At 39.9% G+C, this 23,420-nt stretch overlaps 3 protein-coding genes across 12 annotated transcripts in view; 1 reads left to right on the top strand and 2 right to left on the bottom strand.

The window, feature by feature from the left end:
* SHOC2 (SHOC2 leucine rich repeat scaffold protein) overlaps positions 1–4,325 on the bottom strand; it is a 63,967-nt gene extending 59,642 nt beyond the window's left edge. The window contains exon 1 of one of the 3 annotated variants that reach the window (XM_055119236.1): positions 3,718–4,325. The gene's annotated coding sequence lies outside the window, so the exon portion shown is untranslated. Of the gene's footprint in view, positions 1–2,958; positions 3,092–3,717 lie in introns of those variants that run through there. The other 2 variants (XM_055119233.1, XM_055119235.1) reach the window with 2 other exon arrangements.
* Positions 3,408–22,128, top strand: BBIP1 (BBSome interacting protein 1). 8 transcript variants are annotated; one of them, XM_055119242.1, is made up of 5 exons: positions 3,409–3,672; positions 4,499–4,583; positions 13,222–13,371; positions 18,567–18,638; positions 19,171–22,128. In XM_055119242.1, exons 4-5 carry the CDS (start codon positions 18,593–18,595, stop codon positions 19,332–19,334), a joined length of 210 nt encoding a protein of 69 aa, XP_054975217.1. In that variant the 5' UTR covers positions 3,409–3,672; positions 4,499–4,583; positions 13,222–13,371; positions 18,567–18,592; the 3' UTR covers positions 19,335–22,128. The 8 variants fall into 8 exon arrangements, with proteins under 8 accessions (XP_004611979.1, XP_054975217.1, XP_054975216.1 ...); XM_055119241.1 differs by having other exon boundaries at positions 4,539–4,583; XM_055119245.1 differs by having other exon boundaries at positions 4,539–4,583; positions 13,308–13,371.
* The window catches only part of PDCD4 (programmed cell death 4), a 34,044-nt gene continuing 32,231 nt past the window's right edge, over positions 21,608–23,420 (bottom strand). The window contains exon 12 of the mRNA XM_004611923.2: positions 21,608–22,317. Within this exon, the coding sequence (XP_004611980.1) occupies positions 22,257–22,317 (61 nt within the window). The 3' untranslated portion in view covers positions 21,608–22,256. The remainder of the gene's footprint in view (positions 22,318–23,420) is intronic.

The following is a 23,420-nucleotide window of genomic DNA, read 5'->3' on the forward strand; positions in this document are numbered from 1 at the left end:
TTGTTTGGATTTTTTTGGTCTTGTTTTGCTCCTTTTTGATGTAAGCATAGATTTTATACTTCTTAATTCATGACAGAAAAATAGTAAACTGAATTATAAAGACTATTTCATTTAGTCTTCACTCTCACACATACAAACTGAGGTATATTTTAAGCAAAAAGTTATCTTTTTTTAAAAAAATATTTTACTAGAAAAAATCCCTAAAATTATTTTAAAGAATGAGTCTTATAGAAATGCTAAATTATACAACAGATAATAATAATCCAGGATACTTTTATCCTGACTGCAATTTAACTGCCTGGATAACAAAGAATTCAATTTTATTCAAATGCGCCACAATGCATATAGGTAAGCAAAGGCAAAAAAACATACTAGTTGCTATTAAGAAGCTACTTTTTTGAAATTTTCCACAAAGAATTCCAGCTTATGTCTCTCTGAACATGAGACATGGCCTGTTGCAGTCACTAAAGAAATACTAATATTTAAAAAGGATAATTGCAGGGTTGGAAAGAGAGCTTAATGGAGCTGAGTGCTTTGCATGCAGGAGGCCAGGGTTCAATCTCCCAGCAAGGTCCCGGGGAGTAGCCCACAGCAACACTGGGTGTGGTCAACAAATAAAAAGCAAAGGACTAGAGAGATAGTATGGAGGGTAAGGTCACTGGCATCACAAGTAGTCCCTTAGCACTGCTAGGACAGATCCCTGACACAGAGCCAGGAATAAGCGCTGAGCACTACTGGGTGTGGCCCAAAAAACAAAAAAAAATATTAATAAGTAATTTTAAAGCAAAAATAAATACATAAGGATAACTGAGTCAAGAACAACAGAAAAATTATTTTGATATTCCTTTTGAAAAGCAAAATATTTCAAACTTCTAATATGATTTATGACATGATTCATTCCTGGTACAAATTCTATTTCAAAAATTGACCAATTTTTGGAATATGGCTGTTATTAAGATGCAACCTGGTAACATACCTAATTTAAATCCAGACACAAGCTGTTAATATAGCTCTTAACATCAATCAATTGTAACATTTTGTAATAAACAAAAATTTAAACACTAGGAAACTAAATTTAGCAGATCAGAAAACAAATGCCACGCTGAAATAAATGTAGTTTTTATTAAAAAAAAAAACTGAACAAACAATTTGGGGAGAAAAAAACAGGACCTTTAAAGATAGGCCCAGTTTATAACTAGAAATTGACATTTCAAAAATCAGTCTTGATAGTTTTGTATTACATTTTAGCTACACCAAGGTTACAAACCTGAGACAAAGCCTTTGTGATTCATGTTTAAAATGTATATTCATAATCAAAATATTACAGTACTCAAGTATTCAAAGTTCCATACTTCAGGAATGGTAAACTACAAACATTGTATCTAAAAGTTCTTGTCACTGTCAGGAAGATCAACACTTGATCAATTAGAACTATTACTGTAAGTTTACTGAATGATACAAATGTACCCGAGTTGTCTTTTCAAATACATTGTAACAGTTATAAGGGCTACTGGGATTGATGGAGGAGGGCAGAGATTAGTACACCAACGGGTCCTTCAAATTAAAAGCAATTTTTCAGTACTGATGTTACATTTAAATATTTAAAAAAAATACCGATTAGTCAAGTGTTTCTAGAATTCTGAAAAATACATAACAAAGAAATAAGTTTCATGAACCGTATCACTATCAGTAACTCCTAGTAACTACTGACATTTATAAAGAAGTGTATAAAATTGCACAGGTGAAGGCGGAGATAAAAACGGTTAAGTTACCGTGTTGGAAGCAAATACTACACACACATCTGCAACCCAATTTTAATGTCAGCATCCCCGGAGACTCAGAAAACACTTCTTTGGGTAAGGCTGCAAAACAGTGCTTCCTCTTTTCTTTTCATCACACCCATTATGATACAAAGACAAGAAAATCAAATCAACTCTCAAGGGCTGAAAAGCTGAACACGCTCACACACGAGCATCTTCTTTCCAACTACTGACATTCATTCAGTCCACCTGTTTGTAAATCCATACTAACACAATAACACAAACCCTGCGCTGATTTTTCTTTTCTTTTCTTTTTTTTTGAAGGCAATTAATGGTTTGAAGTCATTATTCTTCTACCTAGGCATGGGGCGGGGAAGGGGACAAAACAATGGCCACAGAGGGGCCGGCAGAAAACCGTTTCGTCCAGTTGGGAGCTGGGGGGCAGGGGAGGGGGAGGGCTGGAGTACTTTTCCTCCAGCCCTAAAAGCCACCGCGCCGAGAGGTTGCCATCAAGCATATCCAGCAGGGCAATCTCAGATGCCCACGACTCGCTCCGCCCGGCAACACACCCAAAGCCGACTCACCACTTCTCCCCCAAAGGGAAAGAAGACTGGGAGAGCTCGGTGGGCTTCCAGGAGGCGGGGAGACGAGACATTCCCACCCCACCCCCAACCCCCCCAACGCGATCACTACCGCCCGCCAAGGATTTACACACGCACACACACGTACACACACACACACACACACACACACACTGCACACGCACGCGCGCCCGGGCCGCCCCCCAGCCGGGAGCCGAGCGGGGCCGGACCGGCCGCCGGACGCCCCCGGCCCGCGCTCTCGCGCCGACTCGCCCTCACGCGGGCGCTGTCCCGAGCGCCGGCCGCCACGGCAGGCCCGGCCCCGGCCGCTGTCAGAGCCGGCAGGGCTCGCTCCGGGCGCCAGGCGGCCGCCGGCGGCCGAACCCCGGCTCCGAGGGGGGCCCGGTCCGCGCCGAGACAGCACCGGGCGAGCGGCGGCCGCGGCGCCTCCCACAGCCCCGGCCCCTCGGGCCTCGCCCGGGCCCCACCGGCTCGCGCCTGTCAGGGCGCGCGGGGCCTCCCCCTGCCGACAGCCGGCCCGGCCGCCCGACGGGCAGGAAGGCAGGCAGGAAGAAGCCACACGCAGACCCCCTCCCGCCGGGGCGGCCCCCGGTTACCGTCAGGAGCCCCAACTCCGCCATCCTCCTCGCTCGCCCTCCTTCCTCCTCCTCCTCCTCCTCCTCCTCCGCCACCTACTCCTCCTCCTCAGGAGCGACGCAGCCCAACTGCCGCCCCCCGCCCGCCCCTCCCCCACTCGCCCCGCCCCGTCGCGCCCGCCCCTCCACACACTCGGGCTCCTACCGCCCCGCCCCACCCCTCGGGCCCAGGCCTCCCATTGGCTGAAGCAGGGAAGCGGGCGGACCTAAGCGCAATCGACGCCGCCCAACCAGAGCGAGGCCCTGGCGCCAGCGACGCTGCCCAACCAGAGCGAGGCCCTGGCGCCAGCTTCCCTCTCCCCTCCCTTTTCCTTCCCCGCCCCCCTCCTCCCCCCGCCGCTTCTCTACGCCCGCTCTCCCGCCTACGGGGCGCCGCCGGCTAACAGCGCCACCGAGTAAGCCTCCAGCCGGGTAGAGTAACAGCTCCCAATCGGAAGTCAGCGTCGAAGCAGAGGCAGCCATAACTGAGAATGGCAGCGGGAATGTCCCCGCCCCCCGTGTGACGTAGTTTTCCCTTCGCCCAAGTCTCACGGTTGCCCTGGGCAACAGCTGAGCCGTCGGGGGAAGAGGTGCATCAGTGAGTAGGCCCCAAAGGCACGAAGGTGACCAGACATCCCGGGTTAGACGGGTTAGCTCCCATTCCGGACTGCCTGCCCGGGTTGGGAAGAGAGAAAGGTAAGGTGTCCTCGGCCTTATCTGCTGGGACGTCTGGTCACTCACCTAGGTGGACAAGAACTGGGGGCTCCAGAAATCCCTGCCCTGCCCGGAAGTTGCATTGGACACTTCCGAAGAGGGTGAGAGAGGAAGGGTGAGACGAGCCCGCGCTCTCGGCGGCTCAGCGCAGTCCCGGCGGTTGTGGCGACGTGAAGAGCGCGGCCCTCCTCCCCGATCGGCCGGGCGGGCCCGGGTCGCCCTACGCCTAAAGAGACGAAGGGCCGAGAGGGCGAGTGGGCTCCGAACCGCTTCCGCTGGAAGAAGGTTTTCTTTCCGGGCTGGCCCGGCCGCGGCCCGCCCTCCCCGCCGCCGCTCTGGGGTTTCCGGTGGGGCGCGGCCGCTGGACCAGCCCTCCCGGCCCTGCCCGCAGCCGCGGGGACCTGAACCTCGGCGGCCCGAGCACCCGGCCACGCCCCCGCGGGAGCCCATTAAGTCCTTTCACCCGCTGACCTTTGGAGATGTTGGAATTCGGGAGCTTGAGAAAGGAGTTTTGCACTCTCGCGGGTGTAAAGGGGGGAAGTAGTTTGCCACCACCTAGGCAAGATTCAAAGTCTGTTTCTCCCCACCTCCTGCCTTCACATCGCCCTTGCCTTTGTTTCACCTCTCTTGTGGGTTTGTTGTAACCCTTGCCTGCAGATCTGGATGATTGTAGACTGTCCTGACCCTGCATGTCTGAAGTTTATTAAGCAAGTTAATGCCTGCGAATATTCATAAAAATGCCGTCTTAACTTTTATATGACTGTTTACGAGAGTTGTCACACATTATGTCATGAAGTTCCTTCTGTAGGCTTGAATCACGAACTGTCAGTTATCTTGGTAATACCCAGGTTGGATGCCCAAAGCTGCTGCGAAAACACCTGGAGGACTTTCAGGTAAATTAAAAAAAAAAAAAAACCTGTTTATTCCTAGCCAGCCAAAAAGGGTGCAAACCTGCTTTTACTAAATTTAAATTTCTCTCCGCTCCCCTAGTACTCATACTACAAAACGAAGTACCAACCTTTTATGATACCTTTTAGGATACCTTCCATGTCCAGGTATCCTAAGATGTGCTACTAGATTGTTCCCAGGAGGAAGTATCTTTTGCCCTTACTGAACACTTGTTCTTCTATTAATTTTATTTAAAATAATAACTGCTGGTATGCTTAGCTTCACTATTTGCACCAAAATAAGCTTTGTCAGATTCATCTATCATTTTACCTGCACATAATGTTTTTGGTAGTTATTAAAAGATTGAAAATAGCAGTTGTCTCCTATTTTGGAACTATAGATAATTGTAAATTCAGCGTAGTCTGAGCTACTCAACTTTTTCTAGGATTCCCCCCTCTGACATCTTTGCAATATTTCTCCCCTAATTATTATTTTTAAAACTCATATAAAAGATGGAGCTGGAATAATAATACAGGGGATCAGGCGTTTTCCTTTGCATATGGATGACTTGGGTTTAATCCTGGCATCTCAAATGTTTCTCAGAACACAGCCAGGAGTAATTCTTGAATGCAGAGCCAGGAGTAATCCCTGAGCATCAGTAGATGTCCTCCATCTGCCCTCAAAAGAAAACCTCATACATGAAAAGAGTTGGAAGGAAAAAAAAATGCATGTATCTTTCACATGGATCTAACAGTTAACATCTTGCCATATTTATTTTATACCATCTCATATACTTTTTTCACCACCATTCAACTATTTGGAAACTTTTTACAGATAACTACTATTACAGGCAACCCTAAAATTTCTGACATGTTGCAGAAGGCTTTTACACGTAGCCCATCCTTTGTCACTATATATGGTTCCCCGTGCTTCACCAGAAGTAATCACTGAGCACTGCTGGGTGTGACCTAACCCCTGCACCTCCCCTCAAAAAAACAAAAGAATGGGGCGGAGCAATAGTACACAGGTACTTACAAGTGGCCAACACTGGTCTCCATACATGGTGGTGATGAAGATTTATCCTTGAGCAAAAAGAACCAGAAGTAAACCCTTAGCACCACTGGGTATGCTCCCACTTCCCTCCCCCCAGCCCCCCCAAAATAGAGTTCCTCAAAACATGGTATCATAATTACAAATTATTTCCTGCAAAACATGTATCAAAATCAGAGTAGTGTTACAAATAGGTAACTTCTGTAATACTTAAAATCCAGTCTGTGTTTATATTTTCCCATTGACTTAATAATATCTTATATACTTTCTCTTTCCCCCTATAGAAATTCAGTTATATTTCTGAATTTATAATTGATTATTGTAGGTATTTGACCTTCACCTAAAATAGTCCTCTCATCATTTTTTGTCCCTGACTGTCTTTGGCATTTTGAAGAAAATTTTTTGAATGTCTTTTTATTTTTCTTTCTTGTAAAGTTGAAAGTTGAAACTCTACCAAGAGTTTCCTGCTCGAATGGGAGAGCTGGCGTATGCCAGAACCAGTAACAATGATGGGTCTCATTCCCCTGACCCTGAAAGAGCCTCCAATGTGGCACCATTGGGAAGGAGGAGTAAAGAGAGGCTGCTAAAATCTCAGGGCTAGGACGAATGGAGATGTTACTGAGACCGCTTGAGAAAATCAATGATCAACGGGATGATGATGATGATGATGAAAGTTGAAAGTTAGTATAGAAATTTGATTCCTTTTTTGTGGGCATATATATCTTTCTATACAAAGAGAAATTTAGCATTTGTTCCTTCTACAGTGTTTCCCAAAGAGGGTGATACCATCCCACCCCTACTGGGAAGTAGGAAGGAAGGACACCAGAACAATCTGGAGGGATGCAGTAGAAATCTCAAGAGCACAGTTGCGGTGAAGGAAAATACTTCCCTTAAAAGGGGGTAGATTTCCACTTGGACACTGAGTGATTGTTTTTTTTTCTTTTTGAGAGCAGTTGGCCATATTACATTTGGAAACTTCTAGTGTATATATTAGTGCTCTGGACTGGCAACATAAACTGCTCTAATAAAATATTACTACTACTTTGCCTACACTTGGAGCTGATGCAATGTAATCTCCAGCAAAGTGGACTGATGTCAGCATAGTTTCATGAGTTTCGACTCCTGGCACCCTTAAGACTGTTGATGAAAGATGTGTGGGCCTTGCAATTCAAATACAGATGAGTCTCGATGTTATCAAAGCAGATACCAAGGCAACTGCTGGCCACCTGGCCACATTCCAGTTTAGGCAATGTTATTTTTCCCCCTGAAATTCTCTTACAAGTCCTAATTGGTCTTGGTGTTTTTTGTGATAGCTTTTTGGTAGCATTCATCAGAGCCTATTAAAAATTGCAAAATCAAGATTGTACTTACCACTCAGTATATTAGGAACATTCTCTGCCCAATGGATAGAAAAGTGTTTGGAGAATCTACTTCACAATCACCATTGGAAAATTCCCAAGACATTCAAGCTCATGTACTCCTCTTACTCTGTACTTAAATTTTGTTCATGAAAGTGAAAGAAAATGCACTTAAGGGAGTAAAAATCAAATATAATGGAAGGGCAAAACTCTTAGACTAGTATAGAGTGTTTTTGGACATCATGTTGAAAACTCAGCAATACACTCCATTAGTCAATTATTTTGTGTAGAAAAAAATTGCTCCTGTGAGAACGTGAAACAGTTTTAAGTTGTGACTCCAGATGTACATAAGGCAAAATGATATACCAGTTAATACTATAGATTGTAGAGTCAGATCTAGGTTTCAGAAAAAGAGCCACTCATTAGCTGGTGACTTAAATTACCTAATTTACTCATTCTCTCCATCATCAATTGGAGCCATAACTGCTGAACAGAATTAATTAAAATATATTTGGGGCTGGAGAGATAGTACCTCAGATAAAGCATTTGACTTGCACTCAGCAGACACATGTTTGATCTCTGGCACTGCATATGGTCCCTCAAGCACCACCAGGCGTGTTCCCAAAATGCATATTCAAGAGTCAGCCCTGAGCACCATCAGGTGTAGCTCAAAAACATCCCAAAAATTATGTAAGTATATTATAATATAAATGTATTAAAAACTACTAAAATAGACAATTTGTGTACATAGTAAACATTGAGTATTAAGTGAACAAATTTAAGATAATTGTTCTACAAATTTAATTTGGGGAGCTTAATTAAAAATTAGAGATACAGGGGCCGGAGCGATAGCACAGCAGGTAGGGCGTTTGCCTTGCACGCAGCCGACCTGGGTTCGATCCCCGGCATCCCATATGGTCACCCCAAGCACTGCCAGGAGCAATTCCTGAGTGCAAAGCCAGGAGTAACCCCTGAGCATCGCTGGGTGTGACCCAAAAATAAATAAATAAATAAATAAAAATATGAGAAAAGTTCTTTTAAAAAAATTAAAAATTAAAATTAGAGATACAGATTCATGAGTCTGAGGAGGTCTCCAGAAAAATCTTTATTTTTATAATTGTCCTGGGGGGTTTGGTACAGATGACTGAGGGTGAAGCTTACTAGGTGAAGTATGAACTCTTTATTTCCCTTTCCTTGCATACTGTTAAAATAGCTGAATATCTCATATGCTGGGAATGTAAAGCTCTCCGGATACCTTTCTTAAAGGTTAATAACTAATATTTTTAGGCCTACTTTCTGGTGATGAATTTTAAAGGAGCAAAAAATTATTAGAAAAGGGCATTTGTATAAGTAGGATATATAATTGTTTATGAACTTAATAGTAGTGTTTCTTACAGCAGTCTACCAGAACCAATGGCGTCATCCACATTCACCCAAAGAAACAGTTCCTGTTCTTAAGTCTAGGCACATTTCAGAAGCTAGACACTGCACATTTTATTCATATGAGTCTGGATTAATTAGCCAAATTGAACATGTTGCAACATTTTTCTACTAGCAGATGCCAGATAGCAAAACAGAATAAAATCTACTCTAGTTTCCAACTATATGGCATACGATGTTATTTGGCATAGCCAGATGAACATTATCAATCCAAATTAAGCACTTTCTTAGCATGTGGACAGCCACTGGTGTGAGAGTAAGCATTACTACTTTGTGTCTATTGGAAATCTGTGTTCCCCTTTCACCTTTTATTCCTGTTTACATTCAAAAATGGTAATTTGCATGCAAAAATTGATTTCATTTAACCACAAGTTTTATATAAAACTTTTTCACACTGCACTAGGTAAATGAGTTTACTTAAAAGGAACCACAATAATGGGGGTGGGATGTTGGGTTTACTGGTGGTGGAGAATGGGCACTGGTGAAGGGATGGGTTATCAAACTTTGTAAGGGAGAAACATGAGCACAAAAATGTATAAATCTGTAACTGTACCCTCACGTTGACTCACTAATTAAAAATAAACTATTAATAAAAAAAATATATATCACATAGAACTTAGTCCTATGCTAAGTTTCTCCCCACATGGGATAAACTTTTCTATTTTCTAAAAAATAAATTAAAGTAAAGTAACATAAAAAAAAAAAATAAAATAAAAAATAAAAAAAATAAAAAAATAAAAAAAAAAAAAGGAACCACAATAAGTATTCAAAAAGAAAATACACTATCCTTCCATAAAAGTTCTATCCTTTATGGGATTGCTCCTGGTGCCTCTCAATTTTCAGAAATGCTATTTTTTGTGGGTTTGGTGTTCTGTTTTGTTTTGTTTTGCTTTTTGGATCACACCCAGTGATACACAGGGGTTATTCCTGGCTCATGTGCTCAGGAATTTCTCCTGGCAGTGCTCAAGGGACTATATGGGATGCTGGGAATCGAACCAAGGTCGGCCGCGTGCAAGGCAAACGCCCTACCCCCTACCCGCCGTGCTATTGCTCCAGCCCCCTATTTTTGTTTCTTAATGTCTGTTAATGACAAATTTGAATATTTTGGCATATAAAATATGCTTCAGTGGTTCTGATTTTACTATTTGCAAAATCAAGACTAAAGAGGCTAAACAGGTAAAGTCCCATTAAAATGAGCCCTTACTTCCTAGCCCTAAATTTTGCCATACAAGAATATGGGCTTGGTGTGGCCAGATTTATCCACAGGAACAGACATTTGGGACTTTATGTGAAATCTTAGGTTCTTAAATATTGTTTCAAGTACATTTTAAACCTTTTTTATACTTGGGCCAAGGAGATTTGCATGTATGAAGCCTTGACTTCCTAGCACCACCAAAAAAAGAAGAAAATGTTTTCAAAAAACATCTTGTTTTTTGAAAAAAGTTTAAGAATATAATTTAACAACACATACTGTATTAAGTTTTGGGTTTCTTTTTGTTTGGGGGAGGGGGTCCAAACCCAGTGGTGCTCAGATCTTAGCCCTAGCTCTGTGCTCAGGGATCACTCCTGGCAGAATTTGTGGGACCATATGTGGTGCTGGGGATCAAGACCAAGTCTGCTATATGCAAAGCAAGTGCCTTACCTGCTGTACTTTCTCTGGCCCAAACACATGCTGGTTTTAAAGTAAATAAACATAAAATACCTTCAAATAGATCATGCCAAGTAACACGTTCCCCTACTGTTGTTGAAGATTCAAAGAAGTGTTTTAAAGTAACAAGGAACCATAATAAAGATGTAAAACAAGTTCTTTAGGACCAGAGAGATAACTGAGCTAAGAACATGCATGAGAACTGGGTAGATCCTGGCACCACATGGGGCCCCTAGCATCACCAAGAGTAATTTGCAAGCAGTGAGCCAGGAGTTGCCCCTTACACCACTAGTTGTTGCCCAAAATAATAAAAAAAAAAGTTCCTTTATTCTAAAATATGAAAAGTACAAGCAGGATAATGTCATGCTGTATCTAAGCACTTTTGCGTCTACTTTTCATCTGATACTTGTATCTAAAATAAATACATGATCTTTATATCAGAAAAATCAAGTCTAGTTGGTTTAGAAATATACTGAAGTTCACATAGCTAGTTGTCAGTAGAATAGAATACATACAACCCTGCATCCTGGTGATGCTCATTTTGTCTCCACAGCTGCACCTGATGAATGGGTACCATGTGGTGCTGTAATGTACCAGGTCAACACATGTGCAAGACATATGCCTCAACCCCGGTTCTAGTTCTCTAGCCTCTCAAAATTCTGTTTTATTTTACAGTCACTGTTTAAGATAGAGCCCTGGAATAATCTGAAACATCCTATTTCAAACTTTTAAAAATGGGTTTTTATACAGTTTGAAAGGTAGTAAGCTTGGCTAATTAATGGAAAGGAAAGAAATTATGATGAGCCACTGGTAAATTAGGATTAGCTGCCATAGATTATGAAGGAGTAAATCCACATAATCAGTCCTTGGAGCTAGCAAAGGTCAAAGACTTTAGCATGGCCTAGGAGGACAGTTTTTAAAATCTTAATTCTTGTCCAGAACACTTTTAGAAACCAAGACTTGGCCCCCACTATTTGTTTTCATGTTGGTATTTCTGATCCATATGTGTATACTTTCAGTTACTGGGAATGGAGCTTGGATTTTAGTAATTTATTATCCACTCTGCTTGCTGTGACTATAAGCCTACATTTTCTAGAGGGCTATGTGGAAATAGGGTACATTCTAAACTATAGTCCTATTCAGCTATTTTACCCAGAATCTTGGTTTTGCTAATGTTTGCATATGAACTGATCTGAGGGGAAAAAATACAAAACTTATTTTACTTCATTTACTTTTGGTTTTTCAGGGTTTATTCCCGGCTCTGTGGTCAGGGGTCACTCCTGGCAGTCCTCAGGACCATATGTGGTGCTAGGGATCCAATATGGGTCGGTCACTTGCAAGGCAAGCACCTTAACCACTAGACTATCACTCAGGCCCCAAGAATAAAAAATTTGTAAGCTTCTAAAACATCACATATTTCTAACTGGGCTTTGAAAGTTCCAATGGCATCTTCTTTTAAAAATATATTTTGGGGGGAATTTGGGGTCACACCTAATGGTGAATAGGGTTTACTCCTGGCTCTGTACTCAGGGATTACTCTAGCTGGTGCTTAGGGAACCATATGGAATGCCAGGGATCAAATCTGGGTCAACCATATGCCAGGCAAATGCTCTACCTGCTGTACTATCACCCTGACCCCTTCTCTTAAAAGTAATACTAATGCTATAAACAAAATTATAAACAAAAACGAAGTTTTTCTTCTAAATTTCTTTCAGAAATGAGCTAAAATGCTTATACCTCACACAAAGTATGAGAGAGAAAAACCATGTATCTGATTGTGGCAGTTCTCAAACTAAAGAGAAAATATGCAGAACTTTGTATGCTGTCTCTATATTTTTATCCTGTCTGACTCATTTTATAATCACCCTTCTTTGCAAAGGTCCCAAGTGGCTTGAGAACTGTCCATTCCAATAGAAATCAGGTCTATTCTACTTACTGTTTTAACTTTCATTGCCTCCTACACACTAAAGTCTGCTCTTAACTAACTTAATTGTTGGTGCGTTGGGACTCCATGTTAAGCCCATTGGATTTTTTTCAGTCACTCCTATAGATGAGAGAAATAAAATCAGAAGTAAGCCTTGGAGTTAGCACACATAAATTCACATTATATTTTTTCATTGTTAAGTTGGACAAGATAACTTTCCTCAACCAAATTTGTTAAATTCAATAACATATAAATGTACTAGTAGATGCATACGGGAAGTAGGTAAATGAAAAATTCAATGCTAAAGTCATCTCATAGAGGGGCCAGAGAAATAGTACATCGGTTAGGGCACTAGCCTTACACAGTGCTGACCTTTGTACAATCCCAAGCATCTGCACGTAATCTCCCCAAGTACAGCCAGGACTAATTCCAGAGTACAGAGTCAGGAGTTAAGCCCTCAGCATCACCAAGTATAGCCCAAAAACCAAAAAATAAAAATTAAGTCACCATAGAATACCTTCAAAATCACCAGTGTCTTAAAATATTGTTAAAAAATTATTTTGTACTAAAATATGGATGTTATTATCTGTATTGTTACTCTAAGTAGTCAAAGTGGTTAAAATAGATTTCTGAGCATTGAAACAACCATTCTTCCCTTAGAATAACTATTTTGTTTGGCTTGGGGACCACACCCAGAAGTACCTGGGGGTCAGCGCTAGTTGGGGGTCATGCAGTTCTGGGGATTTAATCATTGTCCCACATGCAAAGCCTGCATTCAGCCTTTGAACTCTCTCTCCAATCCTTGACATAACTCTAATACAATATAGATGGATGCAAAGGAAGTGGTTGGAAATTGCTAGTTTTCCTGGTTGCCAGCAGGTTGTTTTTCATTCTGTGTTGATGATTCTAAAATTCTTTATTTTTGTCAGTAGACTTTTTCTAGGAATCTAATTTTGTCATTGTAATAGAAATGGTACAACACAGAATCACTGACATTCATTGAACTCTTGACATTTGTTAGGTATGGTCTAATGAATTTTTTGGACTGTGTCATTTATCTAAAGCTGATACCATAATAAGCTTTATTTATAAAGATGAAACTGAAGCTCAGAAAGTTAATATTTAAATGACTAATCTGACTCCAGATTCTACTCTCAATCACACTCTTTATTTTTAACACCAATCCTACTACAGTCTACTATCTTTCTATATCCTTTTTCTAGTATATAGTTTTGTACAACTGGCTGTTCTGGACCCTGCATTCCTCTTTTATCTGTTGAACCTCATTGAGTCTTAACATATCTTAAAGCCTTTACCTTTCCTCCTGAACCTTCTCCTTGAATTACTGCTTGCATCATCCAACTGAAAGACACGTAAGTCTAGAAAATCTGTTATCTTTTATCATATCATTATAGTGTGAGGGACAGGGAAGTGGTGATATTTTGAATCTGAACTTCTTATATCCTTGTATCCCTTTCTGTTTCTATTTTTGTCTAACAGCATTGCTTTTGTTCATCATACCTTATACAATTATAACTTACTGGTCTCCTTGCTTTTAATGTCTCTTCAACTTTTCCTTTTTGATTAGAATATTCCTCTAAAAATATAAATTATGCCACACACATACCCACTCAGAACTTTCTATACGACATAAAGTCTAAGAATTTAAAGCAGGATAAATTGATTGTCACCTGATTAGTCCTACCACCATATATATACTCTATGTACTCTACTGGAGCCACTCCTCAGGGCATTTAAAAAAATATTTTTTCTTTGAATAGTCTTTTTCTAGATTACACTAGGGCAAATTCCACTGTCACATTTAAGAACTCCTTTGGGGGGTGAGGAGATCCCAAATGGTGCTCAAGGGGGCTGGTTGAAAAGGTCACTGCTAGGAACCAAGGACATGGTACCAAGGTGGTATGAATTACCAGGATCACACCCTCCAGTGCTCTGGAGGCCTCCAGAGCCACACCCAGCAATACTAAGGCTGGGGATAGGGGGGACGTTTCAGAGACTCATCCCCTTATACATCTTGGCTCTCAGTAATTATCAACTACCGCCATCTAGTCTGACCCAAGTTATTCATGGGTTTTTTTTTCTTTTTGGGTCACAACCGGTGATGCACAGGGGTTAGTCTTGGCTCTGCACTCAGGGATTACTCCTGGCTGTGCTCAGGGGACCATATGGGATGCTGGGAACCGAACTCGGGTCAGCCGCGTGCAAGGCAAAGGCCATACCCGCTGTAGTATCACTCCAGCCCGTTTCTTAAAGCATACGTGACAGACATGTTTTTATTAAAGTGTGTGGGTTTAATTGTAACTATATCCCATCTCATCTTTCCCAGATTCTCCAAGGGGAAATATTTGGGTCTTATCCATTGTTACTTCCCTCATTTAGCTGTGGTTTGGCATGTTACAGACATTTAGTATGTTTTTTTAAAGTCTGTTTGGATAGACACCTATGATCCCAGATACCTTATGTTGTACTTTTACTTTGAAAGAGTTATATACTTGGTAGTGTTGGGGGATGGGGCATGCTGCAGTGCCACACATCAAACCCACAGCCTCACACATGTAATATTCTACTTCTTGAGCCACATTCTTGTGCATTAAAATTTATAAAACATTTATAGCAGAGAGAATATTAATATGATCATGCAAATGTTAAACTATGTTAATATACACAGTAGAATAAAATTTAGTGTAAATAGAATTTAGCAAGAAAAAATGATGTAAAATTTCTGATTTAAGAATAACATAATGGTGGCTACTAGATTGCTATGGTACAGAGATTATATTGGAGATGATGTTTACTGGTATTTTTAAATATGCTAGAAACTATATCTTGAACTGAAACTATCTTGGACTAAAATTTTTAATCTCTTTAGTGGGCAACAAGCAATAAAATTGAGGATCTCTGGGGTTCAGAGCATAATGACTGGAGCTCATTCTGCAAAGCAGGCAGATCCTATCTCCACTATCGTAAGGTCTCCCAAGCACTGCCCAGAGCAACCCCAAACACCTTTGGGGTGGTACCCAAAAATAAAGAAAATAATTTATTTGAGGACCTAATACAACAGTCTCAAAGTTCAGAAGGCTACTTCCTGCTCTTCCAGAGTTTGTTTATCAAAGTATATCTAATTTAACTTAGTTCTAAGATTACATGATTAACTTACATTATAAATTTGTGGATTAGTCATCCTTCCTAGATTTCCATGCCTTTCAGCTGTCATATTTTATGACTAAAATTTGGTTGTCCTCTTATGCATTAATTTTAAACACCTAGTTCAAATGACTAACAGTTTTGCTTACTCTATGACTTTGTAATTCATTATCCATAAAAACAATTATCTCTAGAAGAAATTGCAGACTAAACAAACCAGGGAGAAAAGTGAAACGTAATTTTCCAATTACCCAGACCAAGGGCTTCCAAGAAATGATTTAAGTGATAACTCATTTTTCTGAGCATTCAAGTTTGGGTCCACGGGCCAGGCATGTGGCTCACCATGTGTGAGGCCCTAAGTTCCATCCTATCACCACATTCCCTAAAAAAAGTTTGATTCTACTAATGTAAGAATTATACTTTGGCAAGTTAATGTTATCTTAAAATATGCTGACAGTTTTATCATTTTAAAGTCATACTATTCCATTGTACAGCTGTTCCATAACTTAACATTTGTATTGCTGAACATTTTGTTATTCAGTGTACTGCTTTAATGAAAATCTTTATATATTTGTGATTTTTTTTTCTTTACTGGAGTCAAAGAAAACATATCTAGTTTTTAGATGAGAGATAATTCAACAAAATAATCCTATTCAAGAAATACCAGCAAATCCACCTCCCCAATGGAAAATACCCCTTCTATACCTATTCTACTCATATATAGTATCAAGTTTTGAACTTAATTCTGCAATTTCAAAAGAACAGGCATACCAAAAGAACATTATACTTATTTTTATCTCTTAATGAAGCCCCAATAATTTCCCTCTTTAAACTTAAATACCTGCCACCACAGGACTCCTATAATCCTTAAGCTATTTTGTTTTCTACAGGACTTACTATTGACTAGTATTCTATTGATTCTCTTTATTTTCAAAATGTAAGGTCCCAAAAATAAAACCTTTTATCAACCTCACCCTCCTTTAGCTCAATTATACAGTACCTGGCACTTGGTAAGCACTATATGTTATTAAAGTGAAGGATACAGCACTTGTCTGACACACATGAATTGCCGTCATAGCTCGTACATTTCTCCTTTGGACTATTTGTTCCTAGTATTACACATCCCTTACCAATAATAAAAGTACCTGTAGGTGAAGCCACAAGTCCTTAGGGCATATTACACCAAACAGAACACCTATGTTTGGCAATTAGCTGGCCACCTGGAAAAGGAAATAAATGCTTCTTTCTAATCTGGACTCCCTAGGCAGATTATCAAGACAATGGTAGTCTTGCCAGTAGAGGACATCCAACCATCGTCTTGCTTATTTTAGCCCTTCCCTTCCTGTTACTGTCCTGTCAAAGTCTAGAGGGGAACCCAGGTCAAAGAATCCACCTTAGGAAAGCAGTCTACCTAGGCAAGAGACAGCACTGATCTTCCCCACACCAGGACCAACCCACTCACTGTAAGACTGTGGCCCCACACCCTTTCCAGAAACAATAACAGCTTAGTCACAAAACTGAAGTTTGGTAGAGCACCAAGTTTCATTGTTTTCCTCAGACCAGATTTTGGAAGCGACAGTATAGGCAAGAGAACATATACTCACCTATCATTTTAGTGTTTTGGAGGAAGAGAATTTTGGTAACATAAAACCTTACCAGCTATGAATTTCCTTCACATTTATCAGTATATGTCTCTCCCTTTCAGTAGCATGTTAGATTTGTACAAAGTGCCTAATGAATATTTTAATCAGTGTTTTTAATGGAGAGGCTGAGTGCTTTTTATTATATCTGTACTCACACAAACTACGGTTCTTTGATGTTATTTGCCTTCAACATAACCTCTGGAGAAAAAGAAAAATACAGCAAAAAAAAATGATGGCAGAATGAGAAACTAAATTCTAAGTGCATATTGTATTTATCTCAGATTCATGATTGACCAGTATATATTGTGATCCATTTCCTACTTTGTTTTCAACTCTCAGGGAATGAAATGGGTGAGGAGGCGCCCACCCAGAACTCAGGAGTCAGGGGGTACTAGTGATTGACAGGCTCAGGTGGAACCTAAGATTGGATGCTAGTGCCCAAGGGTGTAGTAATGTTGGGTCCTGTAGTGGACAGGAACCACCAAAGCCACCCTGGCAGTGCTCAGGGTCCACCAAAAGCTACACCTGGTGATCTAACCAGCGGGATCTAACTGGGGATCTAACCAGGAAGATCTGATTGGGGATCTAACCAGAGTTCCCCTCTACAACCCAAGTGTGAAGATAAAATTGAAAGCAAAGCAGTTAGAACTTAGTTGAATGTTTCAGAATAGGTTAAGAGTTTGGGGTTTGGTTTGGGACACACCAGCCATGCTTAGTGCTTACTCATAGCTCTGTGTCAATAATCACTGCTGGCAGTGCTTGGGGGACCGCACGTGGTGCTGGAGATAAACTAGTGTACCTCTGTACTCTGTCTGGCCCCAAGATTAGGCATTTTAATGGGAGGGGAAGAATCTTAGTTGAGTAGAGAGTAGGAAGCTTTTACTAGGATTGTCAGTCATAGAATGAATAAAACTAGAAGCAGCTTCACTTTATTATAGCGAGTGGGTTGTGAAGACAGGCACAAAGCCAGCATTCCCACTTTATAAATAATAAATCTGTGGTGATGTTGTAAAAGATTGCAGCAGTATGGTGAAATATCACAAAACGGGTGGAACTGTCTACAGAAGCATCTGGAAAGGGGCATTCTACAAACTACAGTCCAGAACACCTTGGATATATATAGCACACAGTATTCAGGGATGTACCACTGAGAACAAATGTCATCAGACAGAATATATGCTAGGATACTCATAATGAAATACTAACATATTCACCAGCACTTTAGTATCTCATATTAGAGAAAAATTAGGGTGCATATTTTATGTTCAAGAGCTAATTCACCTTCTTAGGATGTTTTGATTATTGCAAGTGGGTTAAAGTAAAAACCAGATATTTAATTTTGTGGGACTGTTAGGCAACATTTACTACCTCCTTTCCCTAACTATATGCCTTATCCCAAATAATAGTTGTTTTTTACCTCACCCACCACTCATGTAAATACTATTAATCAAGATAGCTATAATCAGATGTCTACTTTTTATCTGCTGTTAAAATTTTTTAAAAACCGAAGTCCTACCAGTTTTTCACTGGAGAGGAAAAACTTACAACACCAACCTTTCCAATTACCAACATTGATTACAGAAAACTGACAAGATCCAGATGTTTAATATTAACTTCTTCAACTTGTTTCACTGAAGAGACTCGGAAAATTATTGGGTAAACTATGCAACAATACAATTTTAGTTCTTGAACTACCACAGAAATGTCTTAAACAGTAATATACTCTGAGAAATTCATTCTTGAATAATTTCTCATTGAAGGAAAAACTGTGTCCAAGAATTCAGATATGGCAGAAGTGAAGTCAATGTTCCGGGAAGTTCTTCCAAAACAAGGTATCTAAATCACAAATACGTATAGAACACATAGGGACCTACAGAGTAATAGTTACATTAAAGTGTCTCGATTGCTAAGAAAGTGAAAACCACTTTGCTTATTACTAAGACCACTATATTTTACCATTTTGAAATATGAAAATAAACAAATCAAGCAAGGTTTTTTAAAATGTTTAAGTTATACATCCAATACTTTGAATACCTATTCTGCCCATCCTGCTAAGTTCTGTGTGCTAAATGAATGTACCATTAGGGCTCCTAAATACTTACATTAACACCATAGTTCATAAGTATTTTATGCATAATGTATGTTGTAAGACTTTTTTCAGATTGAACATCTGACACAAAGTTGTTTCATGAACCCTCTCCCTGTAGTGAATGTTGCTTGTATATATCTTTTTATATTGAAGAAATGTTGCCAGGTAACATAGCAACAAGGGATTTTCACTGACAATTTTAGAACTGTTCATTCTAATAGCAAATACAACTACATTTTGTATCATCTAATTCAGATCCTTTTTCTTAAACTTAGGGCAGTTGTCTGTGGAAGATGTAACCACGATGGTGCTGTGTAAACCCAAACTCTTGCCCTTAAAGTCTCTGACTCTGGAAAAATTGGAGAAAATGCAGCAAATAGCACAGAATACAATTCGTCAACAAGAAATGGCAGAAAAGGAACAGCAAACAACCCACTGAGTGATGACAGCATTTCTACAGAACACCCCATCTTACCCACTGTAGTCAAAACAATATTGTAAACTGTGTACTGAACATGTTAATAAAGTTGATAGTATTCATATAATACAAAAAATACCGAACAAGTAAAAATGGTAAATTTGAACCCCCAAAATTTAAAACTTTGGCATTAGTGGTTCAGTGGTAGAATTCTTCCTCCCAAAAAATTTAAAACTTTGATCCGTTTCATTTTTTAACTTTTAATAGTAAGAGGAATGATTGCCACTTCTCTTACTATTAGTTTCATAGACATGATTCTTGGGCCCACCTGACTAAATCTGACAAGACTATCAGAGTTTCCCAAGTATGTCCTTTTCAAGAGAAAAAACATTCACTTAGCACCCTTTTGGAAATTGCCTTAAGTGAACAAGGCTTCCTCCAACTTGATTATTGCAAATTGGAGGAATCCCTGATGCCTTCTTGGGGAAACATTGATCTATATGAGTTAGCTGAAGAGAAGTAACTTAAAGAGGTCAACTGTATGGTAAAAAACAGAAATTAGACTTTTTGCAGGGATGGAAGCAGGTTGGGCCACACCCAGCTGTGCTCAGGAATCACTCCTAGTGGGGGCTCAGGGGACTATATGGAATGATGGGAATTGAACCCAGGTCATCTGCATGCCAGGCAAGCACCCAACCCGCTGTACTATTGCTCTACGCCAGAGGCCCTAGAAATTAATTTTAAATGACTTTTTTGAGGGGCAGTCTAGAGGTCACAGCAAATGGTGCTCAGGGGGATGCTCTGTGAGGCTCTGAATCTAACACAGGAATCCAGTGTGTCAAGCATCCTCTGAATCTTCAAGGTCACTCCAGCCCCGCATGGTGCTAAATGTAGTACAGACAAGTTATATAATGAGGCACACCTGAAATATATATTTTGTAATGCAGTATATTTTTTTAAACTACTAAATCTGGGCCGGGAGAGTACAGCAAGTAAGGCACTCGCCTTGGACATAGTCGACCAAGGTTTGATCCCTGACATCCCATATGGTCCCTAAGGCTGGCAAGGAATCTGGAGCAGAGCCAGGAGTAAGCCCTGAGTATAGCCAGATGTGTCCCATACACAAATTTTTTGAAACTACTGAATTTTCAATATATAAAACAAAGTGTTCATGATGGACATTTTTCTTACCTCACTTAAAAGACAGGCATCAAACCATAACCGAATATATATGATGACATACTCTCCCACTAACCTGACATCCACAACCCCAAAACTATTTTCTTGATACATGAAAATGACAAATCAGCAAAATCCAGTTTCCTGGATAATGTTATATATGCATTATGCATATATATTAAATATATATGGGACCCGGGGCTGAGACCTCCAAGCCTGCTCGGATTGGGACTGGGCCTCTTCTGCCCAGATTTCCCATTTTCCAGTAGCTAGGTGGTCACACCCAGGGACCGCCCCTGGCACCGTGTAATCCCAGAGATTTAAAACCAAGCTCCTGGAATCTTGTAGCCTGCTTCTCCCTTTGGGAGAACCTGGCAAGCTACGGAGAGTTTCCTGCCCACATGGAAGATCCTGGCAAGCTCCCCATGGTGTATTCACATGCCAAAACCAGTAACAATGCTGGATCTTATTCCCCTGACCCTGAAAGAGCCTCCAATGCGGCACCGTTGGAAAGGACGAGTAAAGAGAGGCTTCTAAACTCTCAGGGCTAGGACGAATGGAGACGTTGAGACTGCTCGAGAAAATCGACGATCAACGGGATGATGATGATGATCTATTTGGTAACAATTTATGTGTATCTTCAAAGTTTAAGCTTTAGTTAACATCAAAAGACAAGTTCATGTATTTTCCTAGTATTGTAAGCTTACTATTGATTTAAAAGTTTGCAAGAAGCAAAACCATTTTCCCATGGTTTAAAAATTCTCTCTTATGTGATTTAAAGTGAACTGTCTGGTAGTGTGACCTTCCCTCCACCAAAGTCCCCATTTTCCCTTCCACACCCCAGCCTTAGCAGGTACATAACAAATTTACTTCATATTGCTTGCTCCAACAAAACTTAAATGAATGACAAGTGGAATTATCAGAAAACAAATCAAGAGAAGTCAACTCGTGATGAGTGCTATACGACTTTGACATATGTAAATTCAAAACATTTAATATTTAAAAACTACTGTGTGAAATTAAAAAAAAATGGGGGGGTTTTTTGGGCCACACCCACCTGTCTTCAAGGGCAAAAAATAAAAACTAATAAGGATCTAAAATAAATGCAAACACAATAAAGAACACTGCTTCACATGTTTTATTTTGTCATACATTCTTCTAGAACCGGGTTCATTTTTCCAGTTTTGTAGAAAAATAGATGTTCCAGCCACCATTTACTTAACTGTCTAGTCTTTAAGACCAATCATTATGTTCCCTGGAAAGATGAATAAGTCTCATGACTAACTCATTTTCTTAAAATTCTTTAAGACAAAGAAACTTTTTTTTACTCCCAAAGCACAGTATTTCAACAGCAGCAGCCAACACGGGGTTTTAGCAGCTTAACTTTACCCCCTAAATAAAGCTTTGTATAAACCAGTGATTTTACTACAAAAACACTGTCCTTGAAAGAAAGGAGTGGCAGTCAGACATCAATGCAAAACTTGGAATGATTAGGTCAGAAACATGGCACTTACAAAAGGTAGCTTATGAGAATATCCACTTAGGAAGTGGTTACTTTTGTGTCCGTTCTTTACACCCTCAAAAAAAAAAAAAAAAAAAAGAAAAAAAGAAAAAAAAATGTTTTTGCTTTAAAAATTCCCCTTAAATGTGTTTATAAAATTTTGTACCCAAAACAAGTGCTTAAAAAAAAAAACTGTGTTAACAACTCTTACAATTCAGACATATATAGTTTTATAACATCTAAGACTGCAAGAGTTAACATATTCAGTAGCTCTCTGGTTTAAGACGACCTCCATCTCCTTCACTTACAAAACGCTTTCTGCCCCTGTAATGAAAAGAATACAAGCATGAAAACATAAATTCTGACTGTAGATAATCAGGATGAAAAAAAATGATACTCTGATTACTCAAGTTTAAAAGTGTTTCTCATTTTTAAAAAGCATGTATTTAATGCTTTTGACAAAAATCTCCATTGATCTATATCTTAATATGGTATATAAATAATAACAATTTTTAAATAAAAGGTTAATTATTGGGTTATAAGGAACCATTATTAACAACACTGTAAACTATAAATAGAAAATAAATTAACCATCAATTATTAAGATTAAGATAGAGTAATAATTTTTAAAGGCAAATATCTTTAAGAAATTAATACTTATTTCTACTACATTATTAATAACTGATAATTATACATGTAAGCCAAACAGAAAGTAGCAATTCAACTTTATATTATGCAAACTGCTATAATTTGACTACAGACTAACCTGCACAGGCATTCAAGACACACACAAATGTTCACTTCACCCAAATAAGCAAGAAAAAAAGAACATAATAGCATTCTATAGTATGTAGAAAACTTAGTTATCTCCTCAACTAATCCTGAAGAATAAAACCACAATGAAAAGAAGCCAGGTTTTTAACAGAGGCTAAAAAAAAATGGTTTTACCGGGCATCCCCCAATTCTTTTAAAATGGAGACGTCGAGCCTCTCTCTAGGTTTCTCCATCTTATGAGCACCATAAAAGGGTAAAAGTTTGTAGTGATGTTATTTCTGGTTGTACTTTCCCTGGACTTTATACAGAAACCCAAAACCGAGCGACCTAATGTCATCTTAGCATCAGCAATATGTAATGGTTCCTTTTTAATGGGTCGGACTTTTGTGGGAGATCCTAACAAGAATAGTAAGTCTTTTGCTGAAATATTGAAGGCAATCAAAGTGGTAGCCATCTCTCTAGACTGAACTAAGCTATATCCCCACGCCGGCTGAGAAGAAATATCCTTCTTTCTCAGGAAGAAACGCGGCGTGGCGTCAACCATAGTGTGATGTCCATTAAGCAAACAGACCTGGTGGCGTGGGAATGGGATATAAGGGGAAAAATTATGTACATGGAACAGAGGGACGCTGGTGGAATCTCGAGCCAGAGCC

Source organism: Sorex araneus, chromosome 11 (assembly GCF_027595985.1).
Source record: "Sorex araneus isolate mSorAra2 chromosome 11, mSorAra2.pri, whole genome shotgun sequence".
In the NCBI taxonomy this organism is placed as follows: domain Eukaryota; kingdom Metazoa; phylum Chordata; class Mammalia; order Eulipotyphla; family Soricidae; genus Sorex; species Sorex araneus.